General features: G+C 42.2%; 5 protein-coding genes across 11 annotated transcripts; 3 read left to right on the top strand and 2 right to left on the bottom strand.

The window, feature by feature from the left end:
* Nucleotides 1–882: 882 nt before the first annotated feature.
* On the top strand, nucleotides 883–4,744 carry LOC133911734 (UDP-glycosyltransferase TURAN). The gene is made up of 16 exons (XM_062354113.1): nucleotides 883–1,084; nucleotides 1,413–1,446; nucleotides 1,620–1,675; nucleotides 1,750–1,884; nucleotides 2,278–2,426; nucleotides 2,558–2,647; nucleotides 2,742–2,808; nucleotides 2,883–2,946; nucleotides 3,027–3,132; nucleotides 3,231–3,397; nucleotides 3,477–3,587; nucleotides 3,654–3,715; nucleotides 3,796–3,848; nucleotides 3,936–4,011; nucleotides 4,170–4,298; nucleotides 4,381–4,744. The coding sequence occupies exons 1-16, from the start codon at nucleotides 974–976 to the stop codon at nucleotides 4,390–4,392; spliced, it is 1,422 nt and encodes a 473-aa protein (XP_062210097.1). The 5' UTR covers nucleotides 883–973; the 3' UTR covers nucleotides 4,393–4,744.
* Nucleotides 4,745–4,754: 10 nt separating this feature from the next.
* LOC133911735 (protein NEGATIVE GRAVITROPIC RESPONSE OF ROOTS-like) lies at nucleotides 4,755–6,088 on the bottom strand. 3 transcript variants are annotated; one of them, XM_062354115.1, is made up of 5 exons: nucleotides 6,001–6,084; nucleotides 5,834–5,915; nucleotides 5,233–5,645; nucleotides 5,001–5,154; nucleotides 4,763–4,916 (listed from the first exon to the last, which is right to left on the bottom strand). In XM_062354115.1, exons 1-5 carry the CDS (start codon nucleotides 6,004–6,006, stop codon nucleotides 4,897–4,899), a joined length of 675 nt encoding a protein of 224 aa, XP_062210099.1. In that variant the 5' UTR covers nucleotides 6,007–6,084; the 3' UTR covers nucleotides 4,763–4,896. The 3 variants fall into 3 exon arrangements, with proteins under 3 accessions (XP_062210100.1, XP_062210098.1, XP_062210099.1); XM_062354116.1 differs by having other exon boundaries at nucleotides 4,755–5,154; nucleotides 5,233–5,630; nucleotides 6,001–6,088; XM_062354114.1 differs by having other exon boundaries at nucleotides 4,760–5,154.
* A 1,515-nt stretch (nucleotides 6,089–7,603) lies between these two features.
* LOC133911733 (proteasome subunit alpha type-6) lies at nucleotides 7,604–10,390 on the top strand. Its single transcript, XM_062354112.1, has 9 exons — nucleotides 7,604–7,765; nucleotides 7,865–7,959; nucleotides 8,135–8,216; nucleotides 8,969–9,065; nucleotides 9,175–9,233; nucleotides 9,361–9,443; nucleotides 9,575–9,670; nucleotides 9,872–9,931; nucleotides 10,012–10,390. The coding sequence occupies exons 1-9, from the start codon at nucleotides 7,690–7,692 to the stop codon at nucleotides 10,102–10,104; spliced, it is 741 nt and encodes a 246-aa protein (XP_062210096.1). The 5' UTR covers nucleotides 7,604–7,689; the 3' UTR covers nucleotides 10,105–10,390.
* A 316-nt stretch (nucleotides 10,391–10,706) lies between these two features.
* Nucleotides 10,707–16,531, bottom strand: LOC133911732 (polyadenylate-binding protein-interacting protein 7-like). 5 transcript variants are annotated; one of them, XM_062354106.1, is made up of 7 exons: nucleotides 16,311–16,531; nucleotides 14,309–15,015; nucleotides 14,143–14,228; nucleotides 13,066–13,459; nucleotides 12,910–12,980; nucleotides 11,760–11,866; nucleotides 10,707–11,236 (listed from the first exon to the last, which is right to left on the bottom strand). In XM_062354106.1, the coding sequence occupies exons 2-7, from the start codon at nucleotides 14,904–14,906 to the stop codon at nucleotides 10,960–10,962; spliced, it is 1,533 nt and encodes a 510-aa protein (XP_062210090.1). In that variant the 5' UTR covers nucleotides 14,907–15,015; nucleotides 16,311–16,531; the 3' UTR covers nucleotides 10,707–10,959. The 5 variants fall into 5 exon arrangements, with proteins under 5 accessions (XP_062210090.1, XP_062210094.1, XP_062210092.1 ...); XM_062354110.1 differs by having other exon boundaries at nucleotides 11,760–11,863; XM_062354108.1 differs by having other exon boundaries at nucleotides 13,066–13,456; nucleotides 16,311–16,530.
* A 3,618-nt stretch (nucleotides 16,532–20,149) lies between these two features.
* On the top strand, nucleotides 20,150–21,143 carry LOC133910452 (uncharacterized; the record flags this gene model as incomplete). Its single annotated transcript, XM_062352848.1, has 1 exon — nucleotides 20,150–21,143. A coding segment is annotated over one exon (666 nt), but the record flags the coding sequence as incomplete, so codon positions are not given.
* Nucleotides 21,144–22,333: the final 1,190 nt, after the last annotated feature.

Here is a 22,333-nt window from a genome sequence, read left to right as displayed (position 1 = left end):
CTCGATTGGGGCGGGGAAACGGCAGGACCGATCGGGGAATCAGCGGAGGAGAGTCCGCCTAAGCTTCCCCCGAGCTCCTGTATACTCCCTCCTGCGCGCAGAGCACTGCCACGATGAGGAGGTGGCGCGACGCCGCCATTCCGACCACTCGAGCGCCCCCACACCATGGATAGCTGCGCAAGGCTCAGCTCGATCACTCATCGCGAACACTTGCTTGGACCTGGCAGGCTTGGCTCCATCGCTCGCTTGGCTGACTGCTAGGACCTGGCGCCGCGAGCTTTGAGATCGTTGCTTAGGGACACGTGGCGGCAATCCAGATGGTGCTCTAAAGTGATCTATTGGCAGCACAACTGCATAGAATTTTTTCCTGCAGCCTATGTGTCGCCCCCACCGTGGTGGCATGCACGTAGCCATGCGTGATAACAACACCCGCCGAAGTACCGAACGAAGAGAAAAGTTAACGGATGTAAAGTTGTTCATCACGAAGCAAATTTTATAGGACTCTGTTCTACAAAAGACTCTCCTCTGTGATGATATATATTCATTTTATCTATCTTCTCTTCAGCTTAGTCATTGAATCACATGATAAATGATATGGATAGTATCTCGTGATAGTCCTTTTAGATAAAATTTTATGGAATTTACTTCCCGCTCATCATCGCTTGGGCTTGAGAGTGCGCGTTGGGCGCGGCGGCCAGAATCGGAGACGGGTGCTGGTGCTGGTGCTGGTGCTGGAATCGTATTCTTCCGGCCCTGGCGTTCTGCGTTTTCACGGGCCCGCTGGAATGCTGGATGCGCGGATCTGCCGTCCAAATGAGGATGCGATGCATAGGAGCCGTCCGATGCGTCTGTAGATCCACAACCGTTTCCTCCAGCGACACGCGTGCTTTTGCTTAGCTCAGCCCGTTGGACCAGAGGGCAACCTCTTTCCGGTTCCTCCTCTCGATCAGGTTGGATCCGTAGTCCGACGGCGATGGCGGCGGCGGCGGCTGTCGGGAGGACGAAGCGCGCGGCTGTGGTGGTGCTGGGCGACATCGGCCGCAGTCCGCGCATGCAATACCACTCCCTCTCACTCGCCAACCAGGTACACCCCTCCTAAATCCATCTTCTCGTTTAGCTCTGTTCCGTTTGGAATTGGGTTGGACTGGATTAAAGTGGCCTGTCCAGCTTAGTAGACGTAGTCGATTTCGCCTCCGCAAGAGCAGCAGTTGATCTATTGGCCATGGAAGATTTTGGAGTGACGAAAAGGAAGAAAGAGTTTTACAGCTTACCTGTCAGTTCGGCAAAAACGTTTTGAATCTTAGACATGTTCCATGTTGTTTAGTGCATCAGGCAAACAATTCTAGTGTGACTACATATGTTTTTCTGTTTTATTATCTCAGACTTAATCGTTTTGTTACTCTTCTTCACAGGCTGGTATGGAAGTGGACATTGTTGCAACTGGAGGTATTGTGTTCTTCACAATCACATTTCACTTTCATAACTCTGTCCAAAAACATTAGTTGGAAGCTATTTATATCATCAGTTTCACGGCTTAGGATGTATTGCGCGAGACAAAATTATGTCGCCTTCCATCGTTCCTTTTTCTTGTGGAGATCTGACCTTGTGTAAATGAACAGGAAGTGATCCTCACCTCTCATTGAGAGAGAATCCATCTATTCACATCCACGAGATGGTACTAATTGTTGGAGACTATTCTATTGTCTTCTCTTTTTATTACTATATTAACTTGGAAAGTTCTTTCTTCAGAAATCAGTGCAGTTGCCCGGAATTTCAAAGATATCTGGTGCCATGGCACTTCTCCTTAAAGCTGCTATCCAGTTTATTATACTGGTTTGGTACCTTTGTTTTAAGATTCCTCGCCCTGATGTCTTCGTTGTTCAGGTAAGTGTCAGGTTCCTTATCTATGTATGCACTTGAGAACTACATGAACAGTATGCACAACTGCAATCTGTTCAGAATACAGTCCTCCTAAGTGAACTCATGGTGTAAACATCATGTTTTCTTGCGTAGCTTAAATAGGGGATCATGCTATGCAGCGGATATGCTGACCTGTTCCTGACTCTCTTTTTTTCGTTTTGGCAATGCTCCTGTCTCATCTTCAAGCAAATTATATGTAGTACCACGAGTGATGTCGATTTTAGTTACCTAGAGTCCCTTTTGTCTGATATTTACGGAAATCCATTTTGGTTTGAAATAATCTCAAGTTTTAGATATCATGTTTGCTGTACAATGGGAGACCTGATTTCTGTTATTTGATCATCTTTTCTCGAACAGAATCCACCCTCTGTTCCAACATTGGCTGCTGTAAAACTGGCAAGCTGGCTAAGAGGTGCTAAATTTATTGTGGATTGGCATAACTTCGGATATACATTGCTTGGATTGTCTCATGGCAGAAGTCACATAATAGTCAAAATCTACTTCTGGTAATCCATCTTATCCAGTTTCTTTATCCGTTAAGCTTAAGATAGCATATTGAACATGGTGTTAATATATAGTAATGTTATCCTGTATTTGAGCATATGTGTTAATATTATAATGTTTTCCTATATTCTAGGTTTGAGAAGCACTTTGGGCAGATGGCTGATGGTGCCTTTTGCGTTACGAAAGCAATGCAGCATGAGCTTGCTCAAAATTGGGGAATCAGGTAGATTGGTTAAACTTCATCAATCTTTTTATTTTAAAGGCTGCTGTGCATATTGTATAATTTTTGGTTTTTACTAATGTATTGTTGATTTCAGAGCAACAGTTCTTTACGATCAATCTCCTGATTTTTTCCACCCTACTTCGTTGACGAAGAAACATGGGGTGAACATCTATTTTTTCGGTTATTCTTTTTCTTCCTTGCAGTACTGCATGTGTGACCTTAAGACATGAAATAGTTGTTTAGCAGGTTAGGTAGTTCCATTTGTAGTGCTATGGGCAATGCTGATTGCATCTCTGTTGGTGAGTTTTTTCTCCAACTAATCAAAACATTTTTCATGTTATAAGCGTATTTCACTTGGGAATTATTTTCTGTAACACAGAGAAAGAAGTGGAAGACGTGAACACTACTGTCTTTACCAGTAAGATCAATGGTCATTTTTTCCTGAAGCCTAATAGACCTGCACTTGTTGTGAGCAGCACAAGCTGGTCTGATCTCTCGAACTGTTTGGTCTTACTTATAAGTTATGTTCACTACACGTGATTGTTGATTGGATAATTAGTGATCTTTGTCACGTATATTCCAGGACACCAGATGAAGATTTCAGCATACTTCTGGAAGCAGCACTGATGTATGATAGATGTGTTGCTGCAACTTTAGGTGAAGAGGACTCCATGGATGAGGGACAACTATGGATTGATATCAAGAATGGGAAGCAATTTGTCTTCCCAAGATTGCTATTTATTATCACTGGTATCATCCATTCAGCCATATTATTTGAATAACCAAATTTTAAGGATTGTTTGATTTTTAATGTATTTCAATTTTAAAGGTAAAGGACCTGATAGGAAGAAATATGACGAGCAGATAAAAAGGTTGAAGTTGAGACGTGTTGCCTTCCGGACAATGTGGCTTGCCTCAGAGGACTACCCTCTATTGCTCGGTAAACCATCTGATTGCTAAACAATTTCACACATGAGCATAAATGCTGATCCTTCGAATATTGCAGGGTCAGCTGATCTAGGTGTGTCGTTGCATACATCTTCGTCAGGGCTGGACCTACCTATGAAGGTTACTCTTAGGCCTTAGCCTTAGCAATCTATTTTTGTTGAAGGATGAAGACTTTTTATTAGCTAGTGTAATCCTTTTAGGTGGTTGATATGTTTGGATGTGGATTGCCAGTTTGTGCTGCTTCATTTTCTTGGTAACCCAGTTTCTTATATGTTTGATTTGCAATATTCTGCTTTTGATAGTTTTCACTTAAGCATCTAGCTTTCTGTTCCATTTGCAGCATCGAGGAGCTTGTAAAAGTAAACAGAAATGGTCTTCTTTTCTCAACATCTTCGGAGCTTGCTGATGAACTTATGGTCAGGATCACTTCAGTATTTTGTTTTCCATGACATTTCATTGTATGCATACTTGGATATTTTTGGAAAATGACAGCCTTTATTTTTTTTCTTTGGAATGCAACGTAATTTCTATCCCCAGGAATTATGCTAATGTTTGCAATTGCAAAACAATGCAGATGCTCTTCAAGGGGTTTCCAGAAGAATGCAACGCCTTGAAATCCCTCAAGGATGGTGCCTTGAGTACAGGGTCATCTTCCAAATGGGAAACAGAATGGGAAACTTGTGCACTTCCATTGGTGAACCAGGCACATGCTTGAACCAGGCTTACTAGGTTTATGATTACACTCAACAGCTTAGGTCTGATCTTCTTTCATACCCAATTTGCAGGTCATAGGATGATACGTGTGATATCTCAGACAAAGAATTGTTGGTCCCGGAAATAGGTGTGGTCCATACTAGAATGATCAGACGTGAATTTGAAGACACTGTTTGTTTTCACCAGCTGCTGCCAAGATTAGTTGATATCGTGGGCATCGCCACTATAGTCTTAGCAGAACCTACGGCTGAAGCCCACAGGGTCTCTACTGTGATGCTAGTAACATGTAGTAGGGCAATTTTAGAGCTACCCCGCTCATTCCTTTTTAGACAAAAAAGCACACTCTTTGTTGAGCGCATGTCCATGTTATTACAAGATACATATGTACTTACTATAGCTTACACCTTGTTTGATATATATGGTACCTTATTTGAATGTCTCGTACTCTATTATATTCATGACAAGCAAAACAGAGAAAATCATATTGTAACACTGGCGCTAAGGCCCAGCTGATGAGATACTTTGCTGTACCAAACTAAGATTGTACAAGGAACTCGGTCTTTCCCTTTTGCTGGCGTCCTGGGGGTTCAGATCTCTAACACGATGTCTGGAGAATCGAAGAAGCATGTCAAATGTTATGTTTACTTGCAAACACTGCTACACATCTACCCTTTTCTGTCAGATAACTTACACTCTGAATCTGTTCTGATCCACTTGCCCCCTTCTTCCTCTACATGTGCCTTGCCTTTTCGGGGCATCTGGACCGCTCGATCATTCCTGGTCACAGGATCAGAGAATGCCGAGTTTTGGGGATGTGTATTCTTGTGGAGTAATGCGCAGGGAGCCTGTCAAACAAGAGAATCATACGTGAGAGAGTTCACACGAGTACTCTGAATTCTAGACCAGTTTGATTCTAAACGTACAAGATAATCTGAATTCTGTAACACTTCAGTCGCTCTCAGTTCAGGTACTGTTTCTCGGAAGCTCGATCTGGGTAGGAAACCAGTGAAGGCAATTGGCTTCCCGACAGATCTCGGCTTAGCTGTCCCTCCATTCTTGGAGCTCGAGGTGCAGTCCAGAAGCCTCTCCAGTGGCAGGTGATGCAGCCTGTTCAGTTCTTCGGCTGTGGTCACTCCTTTGGCTCTCATGAGCAACATGAGCTCCTCTCTCAGCTTCTTGAGCTCGTCGGCGCCAACTGCGTACGATCTACCGGAACCGTCACAGCTCTTCAGTGTGTTTCCTCCCCTCGTCCCACACGTTCCGATTGACAGCATCGTCGTGATCCAGCCGTTGTCGAGCACGTCGTTCCAAGGAAGCCCATCTGAAAATTCAGCAGCTGCAAGAGGGGTTAAGTGTCAAGTGTGGGTTTCAGTCTTTCAGGCTTTCAGTTATACTGAACCTGAAAGAGCGCCCTTTCAGTTCATGAGACATGCTGAAACTCCGAAACATTTTCTTTTTTCTCATTTAGAGGCTGGAACTCTGGAATTACGATTCAGTTTGCCACTGTGATCAGCAGTCACTTACATCGAACCGAGCCTGTACTGAACTCTGAGTTCCTTTTGCTGTGATGTGCTCCATGAATCCTTCTCTGCACCCAATTCAGGACCTGCAATAGCAGCAGCAGCAAGAATTAACATCAGTCTTTCAGCCATAGAAAGTTCAGACGAAACCAAAAAGAAAAACATGTGTACCCCCATGACCACTTTGTGCTCTCTTGTGTACCAAGTTTGGAAAAATGCAGGGGAATGGACTCTAGCAAGCAGATAGATTACACAAGTGTATATATAGGAGTAACAACTCTGATGACCCTGCGGTCACAACTCTGAAAGATCTGGGTAGAGACTGCATTTGCACCTCAGGAGAAGCTCATGGCCAGTGGTCTGTCCAGCAAACTGGGGTGCAATTTTCTATGCCCAGCTGCACACATTCCGAACTTGCATTTAAATGGCATCAAAACACTAGCATCGAGGAAGATCTACCCCATTTAAGGGAAACTCCATGTAGTCAAGAGGTAGAGTGAGAGGTGCACCGAGAGTCCAGAAAAGAAATAATATTGCTTGCAGCTGGGAGAGACATTGGCGTGTGACAAACTTAGCCACAGATTGTGAAGCACCGTCAGTCATGTTTTGTGTTATCCATGGAGCTCAAGTAGTGAAGTGTCAGCGTGTCACGCCTCAGGTCGTAGGCAAGTAAGCTGGGAGGTCAGCATGAATCACTGTCACGTTGCAAGAATTTTGCTTGAATCACTGTCCTCTGTGATTCTGTCATTGTATTAACACTAGTGAAAAACAATGAATGCCTCATTAAGCTGGAGCCGAATGCATAAAGGGAACATTTCAAATAACCGCACATTCACTTCAAAATACCAGACCTACGAGCACGACACAGCTTAACTGAGAATACCGAATGTTAGTCGAGCTGTCATTGGAAAATTTTACAAGTTAGTTCAAATTTTGATCTAAATCTTGAAATCTATCAGTGAAAAAAACATCAATCCAAACAGGCCCTGAAGCTCCAAATGTTCCCTCTGTCGAACATGTATCTGCCGTAATGGCACGGAGGCTGCTTAGGCCTACTCCAACAACAACGCCATTCGCATCCACATCACTGTTTTTGGCACTGTAGCGAGAATTTGTCGCTCGTCTGGCTCCAACGAAGACGGCAACTGGCTCTACAGTGTTGCTGCGAGCGGTATTTTGGAGCTGGCCGATGGCAAATTTACCGAACGTTTGGAGCTCCCTCTGTTACTGTTCACAGTGTATGCACGGGGATCTAAAGAGAGGAGAAAAGTAATAGAAGGTAAGAAATATGATGTCTGTTGGAGATAGAAAAAATAGAGGATACTGTAATAGTGATAGATGATACTGTAATGGTATTATAGGGGGTGAATTTTTAGAGTTTCTGTTAAAGATGTCCTTAAGTGTTCTAACTGCCCGATCAAGAATCCACACGGTCGATGCGGCGAGATTATTTTCGTCATATGTTACATCTTATTTGGCAAAGTTCTAACTCTTAATTCCACATCGGATCTTATATTTATAGGCTAAGATAAATTAATTTAAGTTTTTGTTTTTAAATTAAAATTAAAATAAAAAAACTTACCCAAACCCTCTAGCTCCACGAATTTGTGTGAATTTGGAACCGCTGGCCCCTGATCGGACGGCGGGGATACGTGCGAGGCAAGATCAGTGTTCCGAGAGGGCCCGGGAGTGGACCCGCCTGTCAGATTCTGGGTCGGACCCGAACCAATCCCTCTTCTTCTTGCGGAATAAGAAGCCGCGGCGGCGTTTAGTCGTGTGCCAGAGGTCCCAACTGCGCACAAAAAAAAAACTGCGCACACACATACACAACTCCGGCGAGATCTTCCGGCGGCCGGTGAGATGAGCCGCGGGACGGGCGCAGGGTATGACCGCCACATCACCATCTTCTCCCCTGAGGGCCGCCTCTACCAAGTCGGTGCGTGCAATCCCCCCCCCCCCCACTAGCTTAGATCTGTGGCGGACTCGTCGCGTTCCGATTCGAGCGCGTCTGACCCGTGCTGTGCGTTGCGCGCAGAGTACGCCTTCAAGGCGGTGAAGTCGGCGGGGGTCACGTCGATCGGCGTGCGCGGCAAGGACTCCGTCTGCGTCGTCACCCAGAAGAAAGTGCCGGTGAGTTTTTCGCTGGACTTGGTCGATACGAGCGGGGCTTTTTCGTGTTTTTCTCTACCTTCTGCGGCGCGCTAGACCGAAAAGATTGCTACTTTCTGTGGGTTGTGGGTCGGGTTGCTTGTTTTTGTGATGGTCGAGTCTGAAAGACGGGCTCTCTGATGAGTTGTACGTGCAGGATAAGTTGCTGGATCAGACGAGCGTGACACACCTGTTCCCGATCACCAAGTACATCGGATTGCTTGCTACTGGCCTCACAGGTGTGGTTATTGTGCTTTGGTGTATATCGTTATATGGTCAGTAGTGATGTTATGGTATGGAGTTCGTTTTAGATGCCGTCAGTGATGAAAGGTTGCTGTCCTTTTGTTGAATTGTGGTGGGAAATAGTATTTGTGCTTTAGTGATTTGTAGAGATAGATCAGTGGAAATTGACTGCTGGTACTGCTGGCGCTAACTAGGATATGATAACAGAAGTTGGGATTTATAGTTCTGTTTTGTTCAGTGTTGCTTCTTATCTATGATTTTTGTCTGATTGTATAAAGCTGTATGACTGTAAAAATGTGAGTTTTTTTTAGCTGCATCTTGATCATCATTAGAAGGCAGCTCCAATAAATGATTTCAAGGCTTGTTAATTTCATATATATAGAGAGAGAGAGGATAGTGAAATTCTAGGCTAGGTTTCAATGTCATGACCCGTGAGCTTCAGTCTCTTGCTAATATTGAAAACAATGGAAGTCGTGGAGTTGCTGATAATTTTTTTATTTTACTTGGCTTGGGTTTTTGGATGGCATGCTAACTCTGTTTATTCTTCCATTAGGAATATGGTAGAAAGCAGTTCCCTTTCACAAAATCTTAATTAATCTGCTGGCTCTGTATTTCTCCTTAATGGTGCTCATCAATTCACTTAGAATACTAATTACTCCCTTGCTGTTTTCACATATTGCCCTATTTATTTCTACCAGAACACCTTTTGTTCCTCACCAATAATGGTATGTGGCTATTTTTTTCCCAGCTGATGCAAGGTCATTGGTTTACCAAGCGAGAAACGAAGCAGCTGAGTTTCGTTTCAAATGGGGTTACGAGATGCCTGTAGATGTGTTAGCAAAATGGTATTGAACCTTTCCTTACACAAGTTCTCAATTTGATAATTGTGCTTCGTGCATATAACCAAGCAGTAGCTCTAAGCATATAATGTTACTTATTTGATTTATGTTTCAGGATAGCAGACAAAGCACAAGTTTACACGCAGCATGCCTACATGAGACCCCTTGGAGTAGGTTAGTATCATCATATGACACATGTTAGCTATTCCATTAACTTATATTTTCTACCTTGTGCTCTACTGTTCAGTCAGCTTATAGCTTATTGCCTATCATGTTCATTTTCTTTGGCTACATTCTTCAGTTGCTATGGTCTTGGGCTATGACGAAGAGAAAAATGCCCAACTCTTCAAGTGTGACCCAGCAGGTCACTTCTTTGGACATAAGGTATAATACTATTTTGCTGCGCCACCTTATATAGTTTCCACCTCTCTCATTAATTTCTGCCAAATGTTTAGTTTCTTTGTCTTCCGCCGGTTGTTTCTCAAGGATTACAATCTGCGAACATTTTCTTTCAGGCAACTAGTGCCGGGCTTAAGGAGCAGGAAGCAATAAATTTTCTGGAGAAGAAAATGAAGGATGACCCACAATTCACCTATGAGGAAACTGTTCAGGTAAAGATTGCATGTCTTTTTACTTAGAGCAAGCAAGAAGCTCTCTTTTGTATAATATTATGTACATGTTGCCCTAAGTTAGTAATCCAGACAACTAATTGCTTGTCCTTTTCCCCTTTTTGTTTCATTTCTTCAGTTTTCATGCATTATGTTGAAGTTGGGATTGTGATATTTTGCTAACCTGTATCCCATGCATTTCAGATTGCAATTTCTGCATTGCAATCAGTTCTGCAGGAAGATTTCAAGGCTACCGAGATCGAGGTACCACTCTAGTTGCAAGATAAATACACTACACCACAATTTCTGCAACTTATGCTAATGCTATGAACTCGTGTTGGAAGGTTGGTGTTGTGAGAAAAGAAGATCGCGTTTTCAGAGCGCTCACAACAGAGGAGATTGATCAGCACCTGACAGCAATTAGTGAACGAGACTGAGCTACCATAAATTCGACATGTCACTGCTTCACACACTGCGCTGTTGTGCTTCAGCATTGCCATTTCATTTCATAGCCAGCAAAGAAACACTGAGTGGATCATATTATGTCGACACCGGAAACAAGCTCATGTCCTGTACTCGTTGCTTCATCTTTCTATGTGGTTGAATTTGCTACGATCTAATTGTGGGTTGCTAGCAATTGCATGTCTGAGCCATTGATAGTTTGGTTCTATGTCGCGTAGACTTTGCTGCGTTTGATAAGAGGAATTGAATGGCTCATGACTACTCCGAACTTTGCTTACTTGTTTCAAGTATGGAGCGGTTCTAATTGCATACTTAACCAACTAAATTCTAGTTTGAGGAACGGAACGGATTGATACATCCCGTCATTCCTCTGGTAAACGTGCATATCACCCTCATCAAAATCATGAGATCAAGTCCATGTCCAAAATTACGAGAACAGATTCGACGTTAGTTGATTCCTCGAACCAAACACATGTTTATTTATGGCATAAGATGATTTCACCTTTTGGTTATGATAAATGATTCTCTTTGCTCGTAGTATGCGTAAGACGGGTATCACAGGCAGACGCATATCATCTAATTTATGAAAGAACATACCGCGCAACTCTCGCAAATTTATGAAAGAACATATCGCCTGACTCCGCAAATTCTACAGTGTATACATTTGCTGACAAAAAAAGCCTGCTATACGGATATTACAAGAGCTATCGTAACGCTTCTATTCTGCTAGTCATCTCTGCCATATACAAAAGTAGAAGTCAACTTTTTTGTTGTTGCTGTTTTTCATCCGATCCTGTTCGAGAACACGGAGAACCTCCCATCCCGTTCCTTCACTGTAGCAGGATACGGAAGAGGCCTGGCTGTGCCTGCGTGTACTGAAGACCGTGCTCCATGAGGTACTGCTCGACGGCGGCCGTCAGCCTCGCAGGGGTACGGGTACTCGATATTATGATCACCTGGAGCCGGCGCCCAGTGGATCGTGCAATCTTCCTCCGGTTGTTGAGTTCATAGTTCAGGACGTGTATCGCCTCGCTGACATGAAGACCACAGAGGTCAATTGGGGGATTTTGTTCCTGGATAAGACCTTGCAGCTCTGGCATTTGGAGTCTGGTGAAACCCAGGAAATGGATTAGCTTTGTGCAGTACTGAACATCTAGAGCAGACAAAATAAGGTGTAGGAAGAATAGCATGCCATAAGTCGCAGGTAGTAACAAACCAGCACAGCTTGGTTGAGCCATTCATAAAATATGACTAAGAACTACAAATAGCTTGGCCAGTGTGCTAATATGAAAATTGCAATACCATCCACACATTTTGGCAATTTGATTTTGACCAAGAATATTGTATCTGGTTACTGTCATTATCCTGCTATAAGAATTTAATTACAATTTGGTGGGATACCATCTATAAGAATCTTGTAATATTCATTGGCGACTACGCCTGATCATTGCATGCTCAGTTGTGCAACAAGTGAGCCTAGTTCAGTTTTTGGGCACCCATCAAAAAAGCATTACAGAACCTTGAGTAGTAGTTTGTATAGATGTGTTCATAGCACAATCAGCGACTTCTAGAGGAAGCTATACTATATACATCTAAGTAGAGATGAATTAAGAATTTTTTTAAAGCTAACCTTTGGCGATATATTGTTTCTCTAGCCTTCTCCTGAGCCAACCTGCTTTGCATATTGTATAGCTCCTTTGTCAAAGGGTTGCCCGTTAGAAAAGCCTGCCTATCCTGCTAAAATTTTCAGCATATAGCAGAAGAGAGAAAAAGTTCTCACTGATCGGATAAATGATACCCAGAAATCAAGACATTATTCAGAGGCATGCTATTGAGTTGTGAAAAAACAACATCAAAACCACTATATTCAATATTTGTCTTTTTCAGTTATGTCTAAGAGTAGTTCTTGTATCACCATCAAGAAAAAGAAGTCAAAATATCCATACCAAAACAGGTCCAGATCACATTGTCAAGTACTCCTATATTGTTAATGTACAATCCAAGGTGACCATATTTCAAATAAAGAAAGTGAAGCAATACTGGTAATAGATTCATTTTACTTGCCATGAACGCTATTCAGCTCTAGTTTTCCTGTAATTATTAATTTTACTATATGGTAACAAAAATCACCTTTTTCAGCAGTATAATGACAAATACCATTTCTTTAAAAAAGGGGACAGGTCATAAAGTGAACTGAGAAGCTGTGATATATCAAAGCAATTACAAATTGCAATGTTGAATAGCATGTAGGATGATTACCAGCTTCTATTGTCTTCAACAACTTACAATGCCTGCTCCTATTACCAAAAGATGATCTTATGCTGCGATGGACCGATCTAAATGACCCTGAACCCAAGCAGCACAACCATGCCGGCGAGCGGCGGCTGCACCACAAGGGCAGGGTAGGACAAGGAATACTGGGAATAGATTGATTTTCTTCTTGCTTAATTCAAAGGATGTGCCGGCTGCCTCAATAGGCAGGTCATGGCTCTAACAAACCAAATCAAATCCTATCTCTAATTGATAACAAATATAATCTTATCTGTAAATGATCCCTGACAAATCTGATCTAATCTTTCCAAATAACTAACTAAAAGAAAAATATAAGCCACACACGCTACAAGGTTCGGGTACTGTTCGCGTGAACAGTGACCCCTAGGACCTGCACATGGCATATGCATTCTCTTGCAGTTACAAAACTATGATACTGAAAACAGTATGCACAATAATTTTTTCTTGAAATATTCTAATAGTTTAGTATCTCACAGTGGCATATCTACCTGCTCAAGAAATGCATGTCTCAGGCTTGCAAAATCATGAACTTCATCCTTTGATTCCAGATAAGCACTTGCTGTCATAAAAAAAACCGTAAGGAAAATAGGCATGTGTTTCCTAACGATTCATAGAAAGCATTTATTGTAATTCAAGAACACTACCCGCAGCATCACTTTCAAACCAAGTTGGTCCTGTCTGAATTCCAGATATGTTTTGTGGGGTATTGGTTGAGATCATATCATGATGTCCATTATATAAGCCACCCAACAGCTGAGAACCTCTGCTTGAACCAAGACCAGAGACAGGCAGATTAGCTGCCTTGTACCTTCCTCTAGGAGCATCCAGGGATACATGTTCGCGTCCAGTTGAAGGCGAAACAATATCGTCTGCGTGTATAGCTGAATGAGATCTATATAGACTGTTTGGCAGACCAAAAGCTTCTTTACTGTAGTTCACAAGACCATTTTGGGTATATGATGCTGGTGATGGGGGACTTGAACCTCCAAATGACAGTGACCTGAGATTCTGACTGAGTCGTCCGTCAACTTTATTCTGCTATTAAACATATGATAATATTAAGCAGATATTTGAAAGAGATTTCATGCAGGTAAACAAAGATGCTAGCCATTTCCATGGAGCAAAAGTAGAACAACATCAGCAGCAAATATGGCACATGCAATTTCGTTAGACGTAGGCAGAGCAGAGAAAGAGTCATTTCATTATCGGTGTTAGACACAATATAATACAAATGGTATTGGTCAGCCAAGTTTCCTGAATTTGTAATTTAAAAGTGAACAAAACTGTGTAGTTTTTTAATGAAGAGATTAACCTGAAGATGGAGAACAAAAGGATGTTCAGTCTTCAGTGCCTTCTAGGGTATAACCGATTCGGTACATTTGAACTACTAGTAAACTCTGCCTAAACATAGATCCAACAGTGTGATATATGAGTTATCAGTCAGTTTCTATGATAGATCTGCTCTAAAAGGAACCAGTTTGTAGTGTTCATAGAAAATTTAATGACAATGCAAGAGAGGCGCTTTCAGAATTCAGATCCGATCATCCAAGATAACATTTGTTAGTGAGACTGATACATTAGGTGCACAGTAGCAGTTCTTTTGCTTACATAGTTAAGTTGTGGAACAACATTACTATTTCTCAATAATAGAAATGCAACTTCCGAAAATAAAAAATTGAGACAAACAGCATGGTGGACAAATGAAGACACTAAAGACAGACCTCCAACTGACTCATGATATCCATAGTCGAGCTTAAGCTGCGTCGGGTTCCATGATAAGCATGAGTAGGGTTGTGCAATGAAGCTCCTGAAATTGTAAGGAAAAATCTTAGGTTCATAGGACCAACCTCGTGAAAGAAAAATTCACATGTCAAATCATTACCATACCAATGCTAGAATCTCCATTGTAGAGACTGGCATCCCTTCTGTTTGTGCTGTATTGTCCCCCGTTCCTTACTGTCTTTGCCCATGGAGCAGCAGTTGGGCTCATGGAACTTGCAGTTGGACTCATAATTGTAGCTTGCGAACGTTCATCTACATAAGTTGGGCCAGGAAATTCAATCTTTGCATGTGCACTAAGTTTGTCCCTGATAAAAGGAGAAGCATGATGCTGCATGCTCAGTGACTGGTTTGGAGAAAATATTGACGCTCCAATGCCATCATTCATGGACAGGCCTGTGAGTGACAGACTGTCAGGTCCAGGAGTCTCATCTTGTCCCATGACTTTGAAATCAGGGGTAATGTCATCTGGGAGCTGTTGTTGCCAATACTGATGTGCTTCTTCATCAGAATTACTCCGTATAATGGACTCTGGCTGGTCTTCTCTAATTTCATTGGAGGGCCCTGAGACAATACCCATAGTAGCATCTGATCTCTTGGAAGCATCATTGACAGATCTAAGGGATGAAGGAACAAATTCTTCGGCATTTGGATTTAATGCAGTGCTCTTGTTTATCATACTTAATTTCCTCTCTTCGATGGACATATTGCTGAGGAGCAGATGTATCTATTCTCAAGAACTGTAAAACTGATATGAACAGCGCTAGCGCTGTGCACCAAGGGGTGAAAGTTTTCTAGGGAGATGGTTCGTGGACCTATTAGACAGAATTGTGCAGGGTAGTACAAGTTAGATTTCTGCGAATGCAAAATTAATAGAAGCAAAACTGTTTCAAATAATGAAGCAGATGGCCTTGACCACAATACATTCAAGTGGAACAAACTCATAAACCAAAAGATAACAAAACAAAAACAAAAAAATCACTGACTTCTTTAGGCCATGCGACCATGGAGACTACATCTTTCAGAAAGACTAAATAATTGAGTTATAGGAAATAATTGTCAGAAGCAATAAACCCAAAATAGCAGGAAGAATTGGGCAGTAGGAATGGAGGAGGAGGACAGATGTGTCCAGAAAGAAAAGGTGCCATGTCAAACAGAATCGTAGAGGTTTATATTTGATTATAACAAATGGACACCAGGAACCAGACCCATAGACAAAGGAGAGAAACTACACTGCTGGGCAAACCATCCCTAATCACTCCTGATGGATTTCGAAACAAATACAAGCATGTTGCCCATATTGGACACTTGTGCAAACAAAAGTAGCAAATCCCGAACCACTATTGCCTGATGAATCCAATCATGAGAAAAGGCTTCTTATTCTAGCACTGCTGCATGGGGTATCTAGTACGCTCAAAAGGCCAGCGTAGTTAAGCTTGACGTAACCAAAATTGTAATATTCTTGTCTTAATACAACCCCTAAGTGAAGAAAGCATGTGTCCCCTAAATTCCCGATTGTTCTACGTACAGTAACCAGAAGGATCGTAAAACCATAGCATCATCATCACCGTGCAGCAGACGATAATTTAAGTAAAATAGCTAAAAAAAGATGCTGAATTTCAAGTCAAAGTACACTATTTTGCACCAGCAACTATGTCCATAACCATCCAGAAGCAGAATTAAATGACGTATTGGAAATTGAAAAGATAGTGGGGCATCTAAAACCAGAAACCTTGCTATATAAAAACCAGCTCAGGTGAGACCCAACAAAACCCTCATACCCGAAGCAGGGGCGGATTTCTCGTGGAGCATGAGGGTCCAGTACAACCCCTAAAATTTTCGGGAAATAAACTGCGCCCTCACCTCAATTAGGTACCAAGAAAGCAAGAACTCCAATGGTGTCGTCGATCTTGCGCGCTCAAGAAGACGAAGAGCAAGAACCTAATCGAACCACGGATTGATGGAAAGGATTTCGAGGGCATCACGCAGCACAAGAATCCGCAACTAACTGGAGGCAGAGCGGACAAAGCGCTAGGGTCCGATTGCGTACAAGAACCCACTCTTGGAGCAAGGGAATTCCATCCAAGCAAGCTAGGATATGATGACATACCAAGATAAGACGAGACTAATCCGCGCACGGATGGATCTCCGCTCCACTGGACGGAGAGAGCAGCGGCGCTGCGACGGCGGCAGTGGACTGAGACGCGGCGGGCGGAGGATCCGGCAGAGGGAGAGATGGGTAGGGGCCGGCGGCGTGTGCGTGGAGTGAGTGGAAGGCGGGTTGCAGCCACACGTTGACGCTTCAGCTGTTGCCTCCGCCCTTGGGCCACATTGATTTTCTGTGGCAGCTGTTTCTTTCGTAAGCTGTAATCACGGTGAGGTGCACATTAGACATTTTAAGCACTAAAAAAGTTACCTAACTTGTTGGCAATCAAGTCGGCGTCCAAAAAGAAATGGCTGGCAACAAATGTCTAGAAAATTGTTAAAGACAAGGAATTTATTTTTAAAAATGCAGTGTCTATTCCCATCCATGTAGGCAGAGAAATGTCGGCCTTCATTGTCTTCCCCTACGGATTAACCGGATCACGTTGACTAAAAAAAAATCACTGTCCTCACTCCTCACCTGTCACCTGTGGATGGGGGTGAGGGATAAGGCGTACACCCATGATGACCAACAATGATCTACACCAGCCTCAGCGTCAAAATCCAAGACGCAGGTTGCCTCCACACAATACTTCCACACAAAAGGTCCGTTTGGATATGTTGCAGCTAAGAGGTTCTAACTAGTTGAGAAGGTTACTGTGCTTATTAATTTTTTGGTTATTAATTTTTATAATAAAATTTTAGTTTTTTGGCACACCTAAAAACCAGAAAAGCCAGTTATAACAGACTTTCTAGCTTTTAATTTATTTTGACCACAATTACTTTCTCAGTCAACTAAAAAACCCTAAAAACTAGGACCAGAAGCTAACCGTTTAAATAGCTTCTTACTTTTTTGAAAAAAAAAAAAGACTATCCAAACAGGTATAAGATAGTTTACATGTATTCATTTTAAATATATTTCTTTTAAAAATGTTTGGAGTATTAAAGAATGCACATGACAAAAGTCTTCAAATAATTGTTGAAAAACGCACATAATATATTTGTTAGAATTCAAGTGTTAAAACTAATACATTTCTCAATGATGAAGGTTAAATATGAATGTCTTGTAGCACTCAGGGTCGCACGATAAATGGTCTCTCCTGTGTCATGTTTGTGCATCTCGTGAAAGAAACTGTAGACCCACCCTGCGCTGTGATGGACAGGGACCAGGAGCCGGGTTGTTGAAGCTACAGAAACTGACTCATGGGCCCGGTTGAAGGGCAGGCAATTTTTTTTTCTAGCATCGTTGCGCTATCTTCTGGGTGCGAGGGACCAAATAATTTACACCCGATCCTGCACCTTTGCGCCCAGTGATTCTCGGTTGCTGGGCATTCTATGGTCCTCGGTGCGTCTTTTGTACGGTCCTCGGTTGACAAACAAGTAGGATTGTGTCTTTTGATTTGATGCCTTTATATTCCAAATCGTAGAAAAGATAGAGTATTTTTTTTGTTGGATTTGTTATTGAGCCTCATAAATAATTGTATTATGTTGCTTTCTGTTCAAGAGATGAGTTAACAATTTTGCTCCGTTTTCTAGTGATAATACTACTTACCTTGCAATTAGCATGATTAAGCCATCCAGGGCCGTCCTGAAGAATTTGGGGGCCCTATATAAAAAATGTAGGAACAGTCCCTACGTCAAGACACAAGTGCATTAAAAATTATGACATGCGAATGTGTTAAAATATCAAAGTAGCGAAATCGGTTTTAAAGAGAGAGAGTTAGCAGTGCAAAGATTGCAAATAAAAACGAGACTAAATTTCATACAACCTGCAAGAAAAGTCAGCTTGTAAAGAAAAGAGCCTTAGCTTGTAACTTGAAGGCCACATCAATAGAGTAGAGTGCCACGTAAGCATGCGGTTGCGACCAACATATGCTAGAATTTCTAGAAATTGGTTAAGGCCAGATTTTGTAAAATAAGTGTTCCACAGAAATCTAAAGTTATGTGGCATACTACAAAAACACGGTATTTATGATTCACAGAACATGAGGTTTCTTTAGTGATAGTTGAGGCTTGGGACCAAACTCATCTCTCATCTGAAATGTATTACGATATCTAGTTTAAAGGAACGTACACAAATTCGAAGCATTGTTTCAAGGTTATTTGAGATTTTCCATCAAGTCAAATGCCACTGGAACGTTATTGATCAATGCATACGACTATGAGCTACTTTCCTGTTTGTAGAGTCTAATAATTACGTACAAGTATATATGTCACAAGTCTTAAAACTTAGCTAATTCTATATGGTACTAACCAATCAAATGAGAAAAGGGGCCCCACACAAGTTGGGGCCCTGAGCGGTCGCTCATCTAGAACATGCTGATGGACGGTCCTGAAGCCATCACACTCAACCTTAATCACACACAGAGAGAGAATAGGTGAACACACTCAAAGCTAACTTTTCTTTGTATGTTGACATCTGTGAGAAAATATCTATCATTTATGCCCTAAGCAGTTGAAAGCCCTGTTTGTCATATGGTGGTTGCATAATTCTTTGTACTGCTATTATTTTACAACAGATATCAAACATTTTAGAACCATAAAAAGGGTTTGGGCATCCAATGTCCCTGGTTTTCTCTTGCTCGAAGCTGTTCAAACTTAGATACTTTCAGGTTCACCGTCATCAAACGGTAGCATACTTCAGTAGTTCAATGCCACTACAGTTCGTGTCACCAGGCAAATTTGATTAATTATGCTCTAATCTCCGTTTACGCCAGAACAATACTTGATGATATAGATGAGAGCACGGGAGCCGTGTCAAGGATAAGTGGGACCGAGGCTGTCCAGGTAGGCACAAGTGTGTGTCAGTACCACAGTACTGTGGAGCATATACTCCATCGGTTCATAAATTCAAGTCGTTTTAGAAAATATTTAGTTAAAATTTTAAAATTTTGACTAATAATAGTTTTTAAAATATTTAGTTTAAAAATATTAAATTATATGTGTAGATTTATCTTGATTTTTTAAAATATTACAAATTCAATAATTTTTATAAATATATTGTAATAAAAATAATATTTAAATCTATACATTGAAGATGGTGTCCGGTCCAAAACGTCTCCGGTACTGGCATCCAATGCCAGCTTATCGCCCTGACGTGGCATCACCAGCTGGTGTTCCCACCATAGATCCTCCTCTAACTCTATGGTACCTACATGTAAAATGTGTGCGCTAAATGTACACAGAAAGTCACCAACTAAAACGCCTAATGATCTGGTACATGGGAATGATACGACGCCAAGCTTGCAACATAATTTCGTTAAAAAAATACCTTTTTATTAGTACAATAATTTGGTGTTAATAAATAACCACTATCGCCTTATTACGATTTTCTAATGCCTCTACACTTAGGTACCATTAGAATTTGGTAGTGATACAAATGCATCCATGCTTAGTGTCAAATTTGGGGACTTGCAGCATTATTTGCCTATCAACCATAAGGTACTAAGCATCCGATATGTATGGTTGTCACTGCCATCACAGCAGCCACAGTTTCTTAAAAAATAAATTTTATAAAATTCTATTTAGAAGAACCTTACAAGATTTTATAGTTTCTTAAAAAATAAATTTTATAAAATTCTATTTAGAAGAACCTTACAAGATTTTATGTATACCATCTACCTCGTGATTTAATAACTAAATTAAAAAGAAAAAAATAGATAGACATTATCTAAGAGAAAAAATCCTCCATATAAAAGAGTCGGTTTATTTTCGTTTCCAAACCCCCAAAGCATCTAGGGATTCGTTTCCAAACCCCCAAAGCATTAAGCACCTCAATGATTTGCCTGCGGGCCCCGCCCTCCTCCTCCCGCCATTTTAACCGGCTCGCCGCATTCCAGCGCCGCATACAAAAGCCACAGAGCAAGCTGCTCCACCAATCGGAGCTACACTGCCCTCCTCTTCCATGGGCGAGCCACTGCTGCATCCACCACTCCTCCCCCTCTCCCTTGCCGCCGGCGAGTAGAGCCTCGTCCTGCCTCTCCCTCCCTTGCTGGATTCAGACTCGCAGAACAAGAGGTTTTGATTCCCCTTTCCTCTCCCCCCCCCCCCTGCCCCCACCAAACAGCTTCTCCTGTCGGATTCTCTGGGCTTCTTCACATGTCCGCGGCGGCAGCGGGGCAAGAGGTGACGCCGGCCATCGCGGCGGCGGCCACAGCTGATGAGGTGGAGGAGTGGGAGGTGTGCGCGTGCTGCGGGCTGAGGGAGGAGTGCACCCCGGCGTACGCGACCGGGGTGCGCGCGCGGTACGGCGGGCGGTGGCTGTGCGGGCTCTGCAGCGACGCAGTGGGCGAGGAGGTCGCGGCCGGAGGCGGGTCGGTGCTGGAGTTGGAGGCGGCGATCGCTAGGCACGCCACCTTCTGCCGGGCGCTCGGCGGGCGCAGGACGCCGGACGCGGCCGAGAGGCTCATCGCGGCGGTGCGGCGGCTGCTCCGCAACGGGAGCGGCAAGGAGGAGAAGACCGTGGTGGTGTAGAGTTCCAGGAGGCCTGATGACTGCCTGAGACGGATCGAAGATTTGTTCTTGCAGGCGGCGCTAGCTAGCATAGTGCTAGTCTTTTTGTTTTCATGGTTTTCCCGTAATGTACATTTAGTTCTGAATATTTACATGCTTAATTAAGACATAAATGCTGCAATTTCTCCAGCCTCGTGTATAAAAGTCTTAGAAATGGGAAACGTCAGAAATTTTGGAAGAAAGGGGCTCTGGGAGATTTACATGTATAAAAGCTAGAAGATGGGAAAATTCCATCTTCCATGTTATTTAGTTCAAGTTTACCAATTTGCACACTTTATCTGATTTAGCAATGCTGAATACTGAAGATGAAAGTTCATTTTTGGATCAGGCTAAGGGCGAAGCAAATATGACTAATTGGCGCATATAATTCTCCTTGTTGAATATTTAGAGAAATAAATGCACAGAGGTACCCTCTTTCTCTCTGTTTTTTTTTTTCAGACCAAAGCACAGAGCTACTTTCAGATATATTTTACCGAGACTTTGTCAAATCTAGTAGGCTTCTGGCACACGACAAACATTCGTGCAAGTTATTACAAAATATCTTAGATTGAGAAATTAACTGGCTATTGTCAGTGTATGTTACAGGCTGCACAAAATTTACAAGTAACAGATAATGCAGGATGATACAGATATCCATGGAGTCATGTGGAGCAATTGTTCAGATCACACGAGTGTCTGGCTAGCACTTTGACGAGATAATACAGATAGTTGCATTGCATATAACGGAAACCTTTTACTCATATGGTAGCATCAGAATGCAACTTGCAGATGCCGGCAACTAAAGTGTAGTACAAAGCAATGTTGATATAAAAATTGCACATTGCAATAAAGCTAAGTTACTGAATACAAAATTATCCAGATATTAAGGTAAGCTACTCAACACAAAATATAACCAATACCAATGATACGCTTGGCCTTTTCAAGTAAGATTTGTTCTTATCTGTTGGCCTGCACGGGAAACCATGTTAATGCTCCTTGCTACTATTTGCTACTGGTTCTTTCATCAGAAGAGAAGTAACATCGATGAAGTCAACTTTGTTGAAAAATAAAGTACATTCTGAGAACCATCTTTCTTATAAAAAATGGAGGCAAGCTTGCAACTGATTGGAAACTACCAGGCAATAATTGCAACTATTTTTAGGGGCGTCTAATGTTGATTCCACGGCTGTTGATTGGTGGACGGATATGGTGATCTCCCGTGGTTTTGTTGGGCTTAATGGAGTGAGTATCAATCATGCATATGTCTGCGATGCTCATCTTCACGTGCGCCAAAATTAGGTGAAAACCATCCCGGATCCCGGATCTATGATTCTTTCCGCAATTTTTTTCATCGCGGTCGACATGAAGAATCGATTCCTGTGATTTTAGTGAGGATTCTGGGCTCTGGTCTGTCCTATGCATAATCAGACGGAGGTCGTGAGAAACTAAATTAAATATATTTGTTTTATTTATAATGAGTAATTGATATTGGTATTTATT

The sequence above is a fragment of the Phragmites australis genome, chromosome 3 (assembly GCF_958298935.1).
Source record: "Phragmites australis chromosome 3, lpPhrAust1.1, whole genome shotgun sequence".
Classification (NCBI taxonomy): domain Eukaryota; kingdom Viridiplantae; phylum Streptophyta; class Magnoliopsida; order Poales; family Poaceae; genus Phragmites; species Phragmites australis.
Note: the sequence above shows the minus strand (reverse complement) of the source record. Positions and strands in the feature narration are given on the sequence as shown.

Excerpts from the sequence above, each read along its gene's own strand:
- LOC133911732 (XM_062354106.1), bottom strand. The coding sequence starts at position 14,906 with ATGTCCATCGAAGAGAGGAAATTAAGTATGATAAACAAGAGCACTGCA. Across the intron at positions 14,229-14,308 it reads CAATGGAGATTCTAGCATTG|GAGCTTCATTGCACAACCCT; the intron begins GTATGGTAATGA and ends TTACAATTTCAG. Across the intron at positions 12,981-13,065 it reads GTTTGAAAGTGATGCTGCGG|CAAGTGCTTATCTGGAATCA; the intron begins GTAGTGTTCTTG and ends TTTTTATGACAG.
- LOC133911735 (XM_062354114.1), bottom strand. Across the intron at positions 5,646-5,833 it reads CAGTACAGGCTCGGTTCGAT|CTGCTGAATTTTCAGATGGG; the intron begins GTAAGTGACTGC and ends CCCCTCTTGCAG. Across the intron at positions 5,155-5,232 it reads TACAGAATTCAGATTATCTT|GCTCCCTGCGCATTACTCCA; the intron begins GTACGTTTAGAA and ends CTTGTTTGACAG.
- LOC133911733 (XM_062354112.1), top strand. The coding sequence starts at position 7,690 with ATGAGCCGCGGGACGGGCGCAGGGTATGACCGCCACATCACCATCTTC. Across the intron at positions 7,766-7,864 it reads GGGCCGCCTCTACCAAGTCG|AGTACGCCTTCAAGGCGGTG; the intron begins GTGCGTGCAATC and ends CGTTGCGCGCAG. Across the intron at positions 8,217-8,968 it reads GCTTGCTACTGGCCTCACAG|CTGATGCAAGGTCATTGGTT; the intron begins GTGTGGTTATTG and ends TTTTTTTCCCAG.
- LOC133911734 (XM_062354113.1), top strand. The coding sequence starts at position 974 with ATGGCGGCGGCGGCGGCTGTCGGGAGGACGAAGCGCGCGGCTGTGGTG. Across the intron at positions 1,676-1,749 it reads CTATTCACATCCACGAGATG|AAATCAGTGCAGTTGCCCGG; the intron begins GTACTAATTGTT and ends TTCTTTCTTCAG. Across the intron at positions 4,012-4,169 it reads AGCTTGCTGATGAACTTATG|ATGCTCTTCAAGGGGTTTCC; the intron begins GTCAGGATCACT and ends AAAACAATGCAG.